The 16,455-nt window shown below is 39.3% G+C and overlaps 1 protein-coding gene and 1 long non-coding RNA gene across 6 annotated transcripts in view; both read left to right on the top strand.

Moving 5' to 3' along the window:
- The window catches only part of LOC106947084 (glutamate receptor 3), a 113,888-nt gene that overhangs the window by 33,425 nt on the left and 64,008 nt on the right, over positions 1 to 16,455 (top strand). For all 5 annotated transcript variants that reach the window (XM_015031880.1, XM_015031878.1, XM_015031879.1 and 2 more), the window contains exon 3: positions 6,221 to 6,460. In XM_015031880.1, the coding sequence (XP_014887366.1) occupies positions 6,221 to 6,460 (240 nt within the window). The remainder of the gene's footprint in view (positions 1 to 6,220; positions 6,461 to 16,455) is intronic.
- On the top strand, positions 912 to 5,879 carry LOC106947085 (uncharacterized). Its single transcript, XR_001424903.1, has 2 exons — positions 912 to 989; positions 4,540 to 5,879. It is a non-coding gene; the product is annotated as an uncharacterized LOC106947085 (long non-coding RNA).

A 16,455-nucleotide genomic window follows, 5' to 3' on the forward strand; every position in this document is an offset into this window, starting at 1 on the left:
TTCATTTGTGATCTCTCAAGATGGTTGGTTGTACTGGATTTAATTTATTAGCATCAGAGTAGATGGTGCTCAATGCAAATGTACACCACATTTTGTGGATTTTAATTTTGATAATTTTTTTTCCCACTTCACCATTATGAAATCTCAATACAGTTTGCAGATGTAACCAGATAAAACTGAAAAAGATTTTAAGGTAGCATACCTCTTTGTCATGATGTGTGGTTGAGGAGAGCGGTGAGAGAGACGCCGGGAATCCCAGGTAGTCATGATAAGAGATAATTTAATGATAAACCAGGAGGAACAACAGAAAATACTGGCAGCACAGGAACAGACACAGACGTGAGACACGACGAGGATCCGACACAGACAAAGACAACAGGTGGGGTTAAATACACAGGGAAGGTAATCAGGGAACGGGATACAGCTGGGAGCAATCAACCGGGAAGACAGATTCACAGGGGAAACTGGACTAACACAGAAAAACTACACAGAAAACACAGATCCTAACACTCTTCACAATCTGGCAAAGGTGTAGGTGATAGTAATTACAGTAGAAATGTGAGGCTGTTAAAATATTCTGTGACTAAAGATGATGGTAATAGAGAAATGCATGAGCGGCTTTTTTATTATTATTATTATTATTATTATTATTATTATTTTTACTTGGGAAAAAAATACTAACCAGACATTGCCCGTGCGTGGATAGATCGATTATGCAATAATATAAACAGAAAATGGTTTAGAAATGCTAGAATACAACATGTTTCACAATAAAACATATTTGAACCACTTTGGGGTGGTTTGACATTTAGAAACTCTAATTTTCTAGCTGTACCTGAAAGTGTCATGCACAGCTGTTGGGTAAACTCCTCACCCCCCCCACCCCCCCCAAACCCCCCATCTCATTAGCGGAGATTCCTCAGACGCTGCAGGTAGCCGTATGACGTCACGTCCGCTAACTTGTTAGCCTAGCATTGATGTTGTTTCAGGTGAGTAATTCAGCTAAATGCAGTGAGGTACTGCTTTTTAAAGAAGTGTAACTTTTTTGCCCCCGTCTCTTTTCTCCACTGAGGCTGCATGAGAAACCGTAATGTTCACAGAAAGCCGAGTTGAGTGAGTCCTCTATTTATTTTTGTGTCGTTTTTTTTTTTTTTTAAGTTGCGCTGCAGAGCGTTCGGTACACATCCGGTCCATAACTGACCAACAGGATTGAGAGAGTGGAGAGCCATAGAAAGTCACTGCAACAACCCTAAATTCAGTTTCCCTAAATGAACAGCAACCTTCCTCCTTCTGTGACATCTAACTAGAACAGAAATGACAAAACCTCCACTACAAAAGTCCATAATCCCATAAAGTGTTGCTCAGCGTAGATCATGACCTGCACACCTTCTGTCAGGACTGAGATAAATTAACATTACATTAACTCAGCCTGTTGGGTAATAATTCAGGCCTGGAGGAATTCCAGTGCTAAAGATACAAGACCATCAGGTTAACACCCACATAAAGCATAAACAATTTACTATCAGTTTCTTGTGTGAGATAAAAATAAACTACTGGGGGCTATCATAGACTAATTTGGAATAATTCTCTTTTTATAGGTAACCCGAGCCATCAACCTGATTACTTGATTAAAAATCCAACACCTTTCAGCTTCTTGTGTGGTCTAATTTCTGGACATCACCAGAAACCAGCTTGCAGCTCCTAAAAGCTGCAAATTGGTCCTGTTAGCAAATCGGTCACAGAAGAAAGCTGTAAATCAGACTAACAAAAACTTAGTATTGCTGATTGTTTCCATGAGTTGGATACTTTGAAGACAAGAATGGATTAACATCACTACAAATGAGAAAAGATTGATGGTTTTCTGCAGACATGTGGTTTTCACTCTGGGGTGTCAACATGAGCCCCACCCAAAGGCTGCAGTGTAGAAACATCAAAGGCAACAACAATAACCAAACATGAGAGAAGTAGAGAATTATAGTTTTATTTTATGCATTTTAAAACATGACAAAGGCAGATCTTTAATGATCAGCTGCTAACACATGTTGGAATCTGGGCAGTCATTGCATGCTTTGATAATCGTACATTTGGAATATATTGTTACTGAAAGTGATATTGCAAATAGACTTCGCAAATCTCAAATCATGTTCAAGTTATTTTCAGTGTAAGCCTATTTAGTTAATGACTGAAATGGTAAAATGTTTAATATTTTGAGCGAGGCGTGGTGAAATACACTCGAAGCATCAGTCTGTTATTATCATTGGGGCAAATTATTAGCTTCTAATAAGGCACTAACTTCAACATTATCAGGCAACTGCATTGCAAAACAATATCGTTATTACTTTTTTTGCAGTGCTTACACTGTGCATTAAACAGGGAGCGCCCATTCCCATTGACTGGACATACAATTAAGCAGTGGAAAACTAGCTCCGGGGCCAATGATAGATGGATAACTTTTCTTGCGTCATGGCTGTCTGCCAAGCCATGCTTATCTTGGCAGAAAGCCATTGCCCACGTCAAGCCGCCTCAGCTGGGTGAAGGATGCATTTTTATTTTCATTTCCATCCATGCACCTGCTTGTTTGTTAGTTAGCAAAAGCAGTAAAGCTCTGAAGACGGCCGTTTATATGTTTGCTTTTAACTGGAACTTGTCCAGTAGTGATTGAGAGAGAAAAAAACAAGAGCCTTCTGCACCAAGCTTAAAGTGCTCTACTAAAAATCAATATCGCTGCTCCCGTTAATTGTATGTAGTGGTGGAATAACTCTAGTAGGGTCTATAGCGCAACGTATACACATTGCTACAACAACAAGCCCCCTGGTGCTGTATAAGCAGGCACAATTGATGTTCATTAAGGCTCACTCCAAAGGCGGAGGTGCAGCGGCAGATTCTGAAGACAAGATTGTTTACTACCTTCAGCAATAGTTAGGTATGGGTTGCGTAAAAGGAGGAGAGGGTGCAGGCATGTCTTTTGGAAAGAAAACGACCGGAGTTAAGACCGCAAAACAAAAGCAGAATGCGTCTGTGCAAGATGTCACCTCCGTGAGACAATCTTTATTGAGCTCAGATTATTCAAGACAGCATTGTTCTTGGAATCACAGCAGCCCCCAAAACATTTCCACTAGAATAAGTTCGTCTCAGAGAGGGGATTCAAAGGGTTTCAACAGGGGATTATTTGGTAACGACGTCTGGGCTTGCTCAAAGGTTAACCCTAAAAGCACAGGACAGCTTCAGCCAAGATAAAGGAGTTGCTGGATCTAGACCCGTAGGATAGGTCTTATGTCAGTGCTCGCCCAAATTAAGAGGAAGTGCAGAGGAAGCCGGGTTTCGACTGGGGCTGCAGCTCTCTCTGGCTCCCGTTCACTTTGGGAGATTGTCCCTCTCACCCTGCAGCCCTTACCCACAATGCCGCAGTCGGGTTGTTGATTCACTTATCAAGAAGCTTTGTTGTGTGCATGTGCGAGAAAGACAGAGAAAGACAGAGATCAGGAATACTTTGGAAGAGGTCCTTGTCTGAGCAAAGATGGAAAGTGAACAGAATTAAAGGAGATGCGGCAAATCACACCAGTGATGAGATTTCTCATTCGCACAGCAACTCTGCTTAAGAGCCAAATATCTGAGCACCATCATGTTGTTGTTTGCGCATCAGAGGGGGGTTGCACATTCAATCACAAAGGCTGAAAACCCCCACGGGGAGAGAATAAAGAAGTATCGTCAGCCTGATTAGAGGGCATAAAATAAGAACTGTCACCTCTGTGACTGTTTGTTACTAACACCCCCCTATTTAAGGCAGGAGTCGAAGCGATACCTCACTGTGTAGCCTAACTGAATATCCACCAGGGAATCAGAAACAAATATTTGAAACAGCCATCAACCAGGATTGGATGAAGCCATCCTTCCCCCCCTCCCCTTGTAAACTGAACTGCTGAACTGTAATATTCAAAGTGTTTAAGAGTGATGAGAATGCTTGATTACCCAGCGGGAAAACTGGAGAGTCAATCAGAATATGTTTATGATCGAGCTGGCAACCAAAACACACCTGTAGCTTTTAATATTAGTTTACACCTTAATGGCTTCTGACTTAATGGAAGCTGTTCAAGCCTAGCAATTTATGCTGTCTCACTAGAGTGCAAGATGAATACGCAAACTGTTTTTTTGTGGCCTCTGAAGAAATGCCAGAAGCTCTTTCTGACAAAGAAAATGGATCATTTTACTGAGCTGCACAGTTCCGGGATTGTCTGAGTTTTTTTTTTTTTTTTTTTTTTTTTTTTCCCAGACAACGTCAAAACTAATAAACTATTTGTTATGCTCACTCTGAAAGTAAATACCCAATTAAGCATCGTTTTTTAAAAACTTTCTAGGGATTTTTTTTTTTTTTTCAAACTCATTTGGCCTGTGTAAAGAAAAAAAAAAGATCTATCTTGGATTTGATGACACTTGTTTCATTAAACACTTGCCACAACCTGCCACAACTGACAGCTATTATTTACGAGGCTGCTGAAAGTGAAAGTTCACTCCTTGTGTTTTTTTTTTTTTTTACTAGAGGTGAAAAGGGTTGACGTTCGCAGCTCTTTTGGAGGGAGCCGACTGAAGCGGGGACAGGAAGCAGCAGCGCTCACAGCTGCTGTGAATACCGCAGCGACTTGTTCACTTTGGATGAGGGAGCAGAGAGATAACTGCTGGGAGCTTCGAGCTGGAGCTGGAAGCTTTCACTGAATGTTGTGACGTTTCTATCCGCTGCCTGCCACTTTCCCAGCATAGAAGCTGCAGCCTTTATCAACAGATCCTGTGGGAAAGCGGGCTGTCTCTTTGGACGCAGTGCACTGATTTGGACGACTAACATTTACCATATCCTACAGTGACATTTATCTTTTGACCTCCGTTTTCTATACACCGGTGCTTGAAATTGCATTGCGTATTTAAACATTTAAGAAATTGTTGTTGTTTTTATTATTATTATTTTTATGAAATTACCTAAAGTTTTCTATCTTTTTATGGGAACAGAATTCACTTACAAATGTTAATCTTCAAAACGATATTGCTTTTTCTTAGAGTGACAGTTTGGTACTGTCATTTCCAGGCTGATTTATGAAATGTTTTATTCATCAAACGGTCGTCGTGAGTTTTTAGTCTTTTCAGCCAAGATTCTTCAAGTCCTTGCGGTGTAATGATGAATGCTTTCTTTAGAAAATCTCATAAAGTAAAAATGAAAATAAAATCAGATAGTACTCATCTTATTGACATCATCTGTGGCACTGATTCTTGTTTAATTACAAAAAGGTTCATCGGCACTCTTTAGGGATTATAATGCTCTGCAAAAAAAGTATTCTCAATTCTCTGTGTGTCACATTTTTACATAGCCACATGTTTCATTTTATAGTACAGGGATTTCATGTGATAATAATTCCCTGTTTTTAGTTCTATCCATTTTCTCTTTTCTCTGGCCAGCAAAAAAAAAAAAGACAAACGCATATCCGTTTTTAGAGTAGGGAGGGAGTGTTTATCACTGTTTTTTTGCCACATATACTATGTTGAATTAAGACCAAAACAGTAAAACTTATGTTAGCTATTAAGTCATAATGTTTCCACTTTTACAAAGTGAATGAAGCAGTGTTTTCTCACACAATCCAGCTTTAAATGTCATTCTCTGAGGCTTTCAGAAAACAATGAACTACAGGCGATCTCTATTCACTGAATGGTGACTTTTATTTGTGGTCACAAAGTAAAGGGGATTACAAATGTGCAACATTTTTTCTTTTTTTTTATCAAAAATGTTGAAAATAATTTTCCATCTGCTTTGCAATTATGTACTACTTTGTATTGGTCTGTCACATAAATGTCCAATATAACATGTTGAAATTTGTGGGTGGGATGTGAGAAATGATAAAAAAAAAATAAAACAAATCAAGAGGCATAAATACTTTTTCAAGACACTGTAGATTGTCACATGCACCCTGAAAGACATTAAATATAAAATAAGGAAAATGTCACAGCTCGATGTTGTGAGCATCTACATTTGTGTGTTTATTTACTTCCATTCTTTTCATTAGCCGTCTCTGAGTTATCAAGCGCACAAAGAGCATTTACATGCAGACGACCCCTTTTTTTTCAGACTGCTGTGTGTTTGCCACATAAAGAACGATTCCAGCCTGAAGTGACGACGCTCAAGCTCACAAAAGTGAAAACATGCTGACGCGTGTCCTCTTGCGCTTTGCTGTCCCTGCAGTTTGCTCCCAGTTCTCCCGCGGGGTGTACGCCATCTTCGGATTCTACGACAAGAAGTCCATGAACACCTTGACCTCCTTCTGCGGCGCTCTGCACACCTCCTTTGTCACGCCCAGTTACCCCACCGATAACGAGGTGCAGTTTGTCATCCAGATGCGGCCGACCCTGAGGGGCGCTGTGCTCAGCCTGCTCTCCTACTACAAGTGGCAGAAGTTTGTTTACCTCTATGACACCGATCGAGGTAAGTTGAAGAGTCTTGAGCCGGGCTCATACGGACTGAATTACAGTGGAGAACTGCATTGCAGTGACTCCATAAAGCTAGTGCGTAGCAGGATAATGGAAAGTTTAAATTTGCTCTGTAATACCTCATGGGAGCCTTATGAAGAGTTGCACTGTTATAACTCTCTAATAGAATATTTTGGTGTTATGAAAATATAAAATGCATTCACTTGCAAACCATCACCCTTGTAATACTCTACCCCTCTAAAAGCAATAGCACTTTTATGAGCTATAGCATTTGAATCCGTCTAACAGTTGACTGGTTGATGCCAGTTAATCTCCTCTTTAATCGTGTTGTTGATATTGGCTCGTCTTTCAACTGAAATGAGGATGTCACAGCTGCTACTAAAGTGTTTCCAACCGAAGTCAGACTCTCCGGCGGCCTGCGGGAGTCGTTCACTGTGTTGCTTCAATGGGGGTCTCTGTGCAAGTTCCCAGATTGCCTTGCATTGTGGATGCTGTGTACATGACAACCTGTCAACACAGGAAAGTGTTAATTTGTTGGATTTCTAATGTCAGGCGGGGAAATGAGCTCATTATCTCTCAGTAGAAAGACGATCCTCTCCTCCTACAGTAGCTTCAATTTGTTCAAACATCACCTTGCCGGGGGGAGAGGGAGATTTCCAGGAGATGACAGACGAAGTCAAAATATCTGTTCCTCTTTGTAGGCGTGCCAGAAACAGTGTTTTCCTGGGAACGTGCATTGTGAAGTGGGGTTGCTATATTTAGTCCTTATAGAGAAAAGCCCTGACCAGCAGAGCCAGTGCTGTGAACAAGTATTTATTCTTTTAGCTTTTTTTGTCACGTTTTAAGACCATGAAGAAATTTTCACGAACAGTTTAAAATAAATTTAAACACAAGGAGATCATATTTTAAGACCTCTAAAGGCTTATTTATGTTGTCATAGATGTTATTTTTGAATATTTTGTTGATTCTACAGATCTGGCAGCTTTAGTGAAATTGAACTTAGTTTTCCAAAAGGAATAAAAATGAAAATATATTTTTTTAGCCACAGTAAACAAGTTAACAAGAAGGTGATTACTTTTTCACATGGTGTTAGGCTAGTTGGGACGATTACATTTTCATATATATATAAAACTATCATTTTAATAATTGCTTTTTTGTATTTCCTTGAGTTATCCTTGCCTCATAACACAACATTTAGGTTTAATAAAAGGCAAGAATGGAAAACATAGAGGCAAATGTTTAAATTTTATACAACCGTTTAATCCCAGCCACATTTCTCTTCCGCATTCTGCTTCCTTACTTGGATCTTTTGAAGTCCAGTCTCACATTCCCATCTTCATCTAAATTCAGGTTTGAGGCAGAGTATGAAGTGGGTTTTCATGCAGAGTCCTCTTTTCCTGGGTCTCCAGGCCTGTACGGTCCACAGCTAAGGGCCTTAATCCTCTGCACAGCCTGTAGATAATGTGTGGTTAATTAGGGTCACTCTGACTAGGACACTCATTGGATCTCCCCTGCGGATGCAAGCAACCCACATGTCCTTCAGAACAACCAAATACTGCTCAGCCCCTGTGCTTCTTCTTTTTTTTTTTTCTTTTTTTTTTATTTTACTTTCTGTAGTGTCTGAAACTTTCTGGGATAGAGCTGGAGTCATATCAGAGGAAAATGGCCTGAAATTCAACACTGCAGGAAGTATTGGAAAGATGGAGAGGTAGTGATGACAAATAGACATGGTCTTTTAAAAAATAAAAAAAAAACAAAATGGCAAAAGGGGGCAACAGAGGGAGGTAAAACAAGAAAGAAACAAACAGGAAGCAAACACCAATTCAGTCTGGCAATTAAAGCAACAGCAGGCGCCTGTGATTTACAGCCTGTTACCTGTGTACAGACAATTCCCAGCGTAGAGCACATCCGCGTGCTGAGGCGCATGCCAAGCCACTTTTACCTCTCTGCTTACAGCCAGCGGTGTAAAACGATCCCTTATTAGTGGGAGGACATTGGCCCCAGGAGGGGATTAAAGTCGTTTATTGATGCACTTCATCCAGCACTTTGGGGGACTTTGACACTTGGCTCATCAAGCAGACAGATGTGTCAGAGAGCCTCTACCTTTGCTTATCAGGTAGTGCAGCTCCCCTGGCATCGTGGACACTGACTGCTGGCCAAAGCAAGAGAGGAGTGACGGGGGGGGGGGGGAAACTGCTTTCAAAGGTGCATGTTTTCCTTTTAGACTCGCTCTGAAGGAAGGGGAAAACTGGCAGACAATTCAATACGCTGTTATTAAATTCTTTCAAATGATTTTTATCTGTTACTCTGATCAGATTTTTCATGCCGACATCTGCACGCTCAAAGAGATGAGATGTGCACTTTGATCCACGACGACAAATTCTAGTTTTTTCAGTCAAATGTTGACTTGATTTGATAAACTAAAACAAAAATAAAACAAAAATATTAGGGAAAGGGCAAGATAACCCCCCGCCCCCCAAAACCTGTCTGTTATTCTACTTTTCTGTGTCTGTATTTTAAACTTAAATGGTTTTAAGGGTTAAATTATATAAAGCAAAACATTTAAATCTGGTTAAAACACAGAATCCATATTGATCAGTGTACAACACATATGTTTTACATATTTGGGACACTTGTGACCCAAATAGTAATTTTTTTTAGAGAAACGGGGTAGAGAAAGAAACTGAAGACATGTCGCAAATGTCCTGAGACCGGGAATCGTGAAGTGCAACAATCTCTTAACAATTCTGTTTTCAAAGCTTTGTTGAGATTTTTTAATTAGCCCTGTGATCCAACCGTCCAAAGGTAAAACCTAGAAGTCTCTCATGTCTTGGCCAACCAAATAAAGGAAGACCCCCTGGAAACTTTACCCTTCCTAAAAAAAAAACAAATGAAATAAACAATTTTTAGTTTTATTATCATTTAAATCACAACATTCTTCCCATATGCATAGACCACCATCTTCTTTGCCATTTCATTTACTTTCCCACATTGTGTTTTTTCTGTTTTTATTGGTTTACTGTTTAGACATCAGTACAAGGGGTTCATAAAAGGCTCCGTATGGGCCGACATGCAGAAATTGGTCCTCAAGGTCGCAGTTGCATGATGAAAATCGCATCATTTTGTTCTCGGCCTCATATCGTCTGTCCCGTCTTGGGAAACTTTTCGTTCTCTGCATGCACAGCTATTGTGTGAATGATCTGAATTTTGTGGCCGTGTTCGTTTATGCGCAAAACAGCCTTGACTGCTCATCTGCCAGAAGCTTTTTCAGCCTGAGAGCCGCATGGCAATTGTCTGAGGCGGTGAGGAAGTATGCACCGTCGGTCCAAAACACCGAGCTCCGCCCGCTCGGTTCTGGTCCTGTGCAGCAGGAGAACGTCCCACTGATGCCTTCTGCTCTCATTTTTTTCCCACAACATGGAAAATAAAATGAGACACTGCAGCTTGTCAACGACTATTTCCTCTTCTTCTGAATTTGTGAACTTCTAATAGTTGTTCCTCTCTGCTATGATTGCTGTGTTTACTATTTAGTTGTAAATCACACAAAACACCATGATGTAGACTGCAGTGGGAGAGGTTTCACAGGAACTCAGCTAGGTGTGTCTTGTGGCCCTTTAAGGGTGTGAGCAAAAACCAACGTCCTGTACGTGGCTTAAAAGTTTCTTTCTTACCTGTTTAGGTGACATTTTCTCCGGGTAAAACATACAATCATCACATTTTAGATGCCATCTTGAATCAAACTACACCTGACAATAATTTAACAACAAAATGAAGGCTTTATGTTAGAACTTTGCCCTGCTGAGAATGTGAGACTGCACGACTTTAGTTTATTGCCAGGCAGTTTTGCTTTGGTGTTTTGTTTGTCTGATGGAAACGCGGCTTTTGCTTATTCTTTTGAAAATGTTTCTTGAAAAAAATTAATCGGGGAGACGTGTTTAGAAAAATAATTTCCATGTACAAGATCTTCAGAGGGGACAGTGGTGAAAACAACAATAAAAGCTAAATATAACACAGTCCCTTTTCCCCTTTTCATGAGAGGCTACATTTATGATGTGCTGAACACAAGCATTGAATTAAATAAATAAATACATGAGAATTGCAAATGAGCCTGTGCTCGGGATGTGCAACACTAATCACCTGTTGAAATATATTTTCCTTTTTGCTTTCTAATTTGTGTTTGATAAAAGATTTGATCATCCACAACACTGGCAGCAACTTTGCAATTATTTTCCAAACTCTCCTATTAGAGAGAAAAATACAGAGAGGGGAAAACAGCTGAGTAGTACCAAGAGGTTTTTATTCAGTCAATAGAAAAGATTAATTACAGCCACACTATTCATTTAGCTCTGTTATTGGACAGGCAAAAAAATGCTTTTAGCCCTCTGTGCCGCGCTTTCAGTCAGAGAGCGATGTCCATACGCTTCAGGCTCGCAAGTATTGGAGAAAAATGATGGGAAATTTGTATCCTAAATGCCAATATGCGGAAGCATTTTGAAAGCAGATGTCACAAAGGAAGAGCAGCAGCTGAAGCAAATGGAGCTTGCACAGGCGGTGTTACACCGTCGTAATAAGAGACTACTCTCCTCTTATCTGTGGTAATGAATTGACAACCTTCCTTATGTGTGCATGTTAATATGCATGTAGATGGAGGGAGATGAAAGATCCAAAGCAACTATCAGAACCCCCTACTTTTATTAATATCTGAACGAATAAGCAGAAGGAAACTCTTCGAACACACACACACACACACACGCACGCACGCACACACACACACACACACACACACACACTCTCTCTCTCTCTCTCTCTCTCTCTCTCTCTCTCTCTCTACAGATACCCCTGTGAAGGGGAACGCTATTGCCCTGCTCTTACAGTCTGCATCATCATATTTCCCCTTAAAAACTGGAGCGATATGGGATGATCGGGTGAAGGTAGATGGATCCTGCCCTTTCTGTTTTTGCGGTCAGGTATGGGCAGATAATTGCCAGGTCTGTGCAGCAGAGACAGATGATTACAGGCTTTATTGTCTCTCCCAGGCACAATCAACCCTGATTCAGCAATCTCACCTTTTCTTGATTTATGAGTCACTCTCCCTCATTCTTTCCTCCCCTCCCCACATCCCCCCATTCTTCTTCTTTATGTGCTTTTAGCTTTCACTTATGTCTTCTCCCTCCCCCCCAAGTGTATGTCTTTGTGTTCACTCTGATTGTTGTTGCACAGCAGTCACAACCTTTCCTTCCTCGACGGCAGCAAAGTGCTTGGAAAAAGATGAATTGCTGTACAAATCACCAGGGGGTCAGAGAATGTGCTGTTTGTTTGACGTCCAAAAACAAATTTGAATTTTCCGGATCACTTAATGTGAATATCAGTGTCGCACAGCTCATAGTAATTTTTGAAGGAACCGGTGCTGAGGTTTTTAAAGCGCTTCTTCCACTGAACATTTTGACAACATTTGTCTTTGCCTCAGCTGCATCCAACTCATTAACTGTCTGTTAAGCTACTACTTACCATAAAACAGGGTCTTTTGTTAACTTCTTAAAGATGTCCTTAACATTCAGCCCCATGCACAAACTCATAATCCTAATCCAACAGCTGCTTATTGGTACAATTAAACTGAATTTAAAGAGCTTTGACTTTACTAGGCAAACAAGTTGCAATACAAGAAAAACACTATTTAAAAGTCTGTCTTCAGGATAGATTCACAAATGAGAAAGAGCAAGGTGGATGTTTGTATGTACCCATCATAGGCACAACTCCATATTGATTTGGCGCTCTTTTTTCAAAATATCAAATAAAATCCCAATTTGCCCACCTCAGATTAGTGAAAAGTGGGTAGTCTCACAGTGCCAAGCAGCAGCGAGAGTGTGCTGCACCAAAAATCTGCACCTAAACGCTCAAGTGAAATTTCCGACTGTCTGCCTGGACAAACGAAATGTTTTCAGGTGAAAAGTTTTGGAATAAATCAAGATGAAAGTGTGATCATTTGACTGTGATAATTGAGATGTAAGTTTAGAGAAGTCAAAATAAGTATTATGATGTGATGCTGACTTCTTGAAGATGTGCAACTCTTAAAAGAAGAGCATCATTCAAGTGCATGACTCGTGCAAAAACATCTATACAGATTTTCAACTTACTTTAAAACATAAGTCTTAGCTGCCACGTAAAATACTTTTTCTTCTTATATTATGTCGTGAGAACTTTCCTCTGTTTCTAAAAAAGACCTTTCAAAGGCATTTTCCGGATGAAAAAAAAAATCTTTTTCAAAATCTGGGGCAAATGGCTGGAAACATTCAAACAGATGGATCACTGCTTGGATAATATTTGTGTCACTCTGAGCATTCACTAAACCTAACTGGGAATTGTTAACACGGTTGCAGTAAAACTAGAGCAACGGCTGCCTCAGTGTTGCAGCCACATTTCATCTGAGCTTTTAGCAGTTCTCCTCCTTTCATTACTCAAACTACATTGACTTTGAAATTGTAATAATTTAGAAATATAGCAGACTTCACAAAAGTGTTTATGTGGCATCTGTTGACATAAGAGCAAATGCACTAATGATATATTTCTACGACAAACTGCTAAAACATCTTTGTAAGTGTTTAACTACAATTTTAAGATGTATTACATCTTCAATAAGGTTTTTTTTTTCCTTTTAAAAAGCCAAGGCAGAGCTCGAAATAGTCTACGCAGCAGCCTTAGCTTTTGTGGTGAAAAGCTAACACATGGGGAGTTAAATACAGGGCGATCATGTGAGAAAACCGTTTTAAAGCTGCAAAAGACTTGAGTTTGGGTCAGAGGTTCACCTTCCAATGATATATGAAAAATCAACATATACCCAAAGCTGCAGTGGCCTGGCTTATACTCAGTCAGGGAGGATGTTAGATTCAATATGCTATTTGTTTATCGCCTCCCAGTCTGTAGATTCATATCTAACATACCCCCAAAACACTTGTTCCCTTAATACAGCAAAAGGTGAATGCACAATGTATTGACTCAGATATAGTTTACAGATGTCCCACTGAAACCACTTTGACATTTGCTGTTGTAATGTAACAAAGCATTAGTTGCCTTTGCAAGGCACCGTAATCCTGAATCTTTGGCAACAATGAAGCAGTAAAAATGAAGATCCAGTGTCACAGGCTGAGTCATCGGACAGTGTCCCTGAATTCTGATTACAATGATCTAATTATTCATTTGTTGTTAGAAAAAATATATATATAAAAAAAACATATGTTGCAGCATAGCAAAAAAAAAACAAACAAACAAACAAACAAAAAAACCCTTCTATTTGTGCAAAAGCAATAAGCAGTACAGTTAGTAGTTGCAAACTAATGAAGCCACAGAATAAAGCCAGCCAATAATGTTTATCAGCATATTTTGGAGAGAATGTGTGTGTTTTTTTTTGTTTTTTTTTAAACTGTGGAAGTAACAGGGCCGGAGGGCTTTTCTATTTATATTTTTGGCAATGGCCTGGAGATGCCACCTTCTCACTTACTGTTGTAATAAAAATGATTTAGGCTTGTCTCAAAATATCACTTGCCACACGAAGGCACTGGAGACAAATTAAGAATAATGCTGAGCTATGTATCCTCTGTTTTCATCAGTCCCACCATTAATCAATACTCTGACTGTGATGCAGCTCATAGGAAAACAATTCAGCACATGACTGCCTGTTGCGCAGGGGAAAGCTAATATGACCCTTTGCTTTGATCATTTGCTTTTATCTTTCAAGTGGTGACAGATCAACCATGTCACGACCTCATGATAGCATCTGGACAAAGCAATGCCATGTGAAGTCTTATTTAATTTTTAACCATTTTCAGAGCATGCTTTTTTTTTTTTTTTTCAGTGAGCTCACCTGAAACAGCAAGATGTGTAAAATAAGGATTTCATAATCAATTTTCATAATATATGGTCTCAGATGGCAATATAGATATCTACAGAGTAGAAAAGAAACTTTCTGTCAAATTGATGTGTGAAATGTTACGGCCAACAAAGATATTCTACAAGCTTGCTGATGAAGTTGTCGAACAGTTAAGAAAAATAAAAAAAAGTTCACATTTCAAACTTTGCACAGGAGGAGTGTGTTTGCATTGTATAAGAAGCGCTGAGGGATGTTAGGAGCTCCTTTATTGTCTTCTGGAGAACAGTTTTTTGCATAAACCCAAATCAAACAAGTCAATCTGGGTTTTGCACAATATAAGCAATGACAACTCAGTGCTGTTTAAAACAGCAAATAAATGGTGGCAATGGAAAAAGTAGAGAATGATTATTTTCAATGCAGTCGGATGTTCAGTTTAAACGTCCACAGAATTTATTTAAATTACTTGCAGGAACAAGAAATAAAAGCAGGGAAAGACAAAATGTAGGATGAAAAAGCCATTTGTATGTCTGTATTAGAGAAGGTGAGATTGTATTATAAAAGATGTAACCGCTGTTTGATTTTATTCAAGCTCTAACTCTCCAAATAACCTCTACATTCATTAAGATGTGTTTTTTTACGGCATCTAATTAAATTTCCTTTAACACTAGAACATCTAGTGTTTGACATAGAACCGTTTTTGCTGATCAATGTATCTAATTTGCAGAAACGGTTAGGATACACTTGAAAGCAGAAAAAAGTCTCTACTGACCCCATAAATAGTTATATCCGTTCCACAAAATATTGACATTTTTCATAATTTGATAGGGTGAAACCTCTATATGTTAGTGCTCTCAAAAAGAGAGTTTACATTTTAAACTCTCTTGTTTAAAATGTAAGAAAAAGGAAATAAGAAATACAACAAGCAATCCAATACATTTTATAAGGTGCACTATCTTGACCAAGCCTGACCCAGTGTGAAAAAATAGTTTTCAGTCTTTAAATTGACTGTGATTAACCATATCTTTTTGAAAGATGTGTTTAGTTTTAAAAGCCATACAAAAGAAACCCAACCCAAACAAACAATGAGAAATCTTTCTTTCAAGATGAAGTAGACTAAATGTTCTGAAGACCAACTTGTTATGCCCAAATTTAAATAAGTTCAGGATCAGATGACAATTAAGGTACGCAACATCCATCACTGTCTCTGCTTCAGCGAACCACGGTAAGAGGCACTGTTCGCCGCAAAAGTAGAAATCATGGAAAGGTGGTGAAAGTTTTTGCCAAAAATCTTCCATTAGTGCATTAATAATTTCTTGACAATGTCGCATTAAAACCCAGACCAATACCTTAAGGAAAAGCACACCTCACTTGCCTCACTTAAGGTCAGTGTTTACAATTCAACAAAGGCAAAAAAAATAAATAAATAAATAAATTCAAGGGACTGAAAAAGACCATCTCACGTTTGTCAAAAAAAATATTTTGATGAAAGAAGAGCTTTTGAACAACAGGGTGGCCACAAGTAGCTTCTTTGATTTTGCGTAGCTTCTGGGATCCTTTGCACAACAGAGGATTTTAAAACTGTATGCTTTCTGTCAGGCTACAGTGCAGCAGAGAGGAGAAGAGAAGGACAGATATAGGTCAGGGGGAGTAAATATCTGAAGTGAACTTTGTTCCCCATCCTTTAGCATCCTCTCTAATTGGCTATCTAGAGACAGTTGCCTTTGTTCCTCAAAAGAGTCCTACAATAAATGCCTCCTGCTTATCTCCCGGATGCCTTGGATGGCAACTCAAATGAAGTCGGATCTTTAATTAGATTAATGTGGTTTGGCATTCCTACTCCAGTGTGTGTCAGCATAATTAAAGATGTGATCAGGGTGATGTGTAGTGTTAGTTTTTCCACCACTCAGAGTATTTTGCATATAAGCCAGAAAGCTTCATTTTGGTCCCATCTGACCATAGCACTTTCCTCACTGTGTCCCCCTACATTATTTGTGACAATGAAAAATGCAACTACTTATGGTTTTCTGGTATAAAAAAAAAAAAAAAAAAAAAAAAAAAAAAAAAAAAAAAAATTGGGGGGGGGGGAGATTTTTAAAACTTTTGGGGGCCCCCCCACCCCCGGGGGG

The sequence above is a fragment of the Poecilia latipinna genome, unplaced genomic scaffold (assembly GCF_001443285.1).
Source record: "Poecilia latipinna isolate Pla-1442-1.1 unplaced genomic scaffold, P_latipinna-1.0 Scaffold222, whole genome shotgun sequence".
NCBI lineage: Eukaryota > Metazoa > Chordata > Actinopteri > Cyprinodontiformes > Poeciliidae > Poecilia > Poecilia latipinna.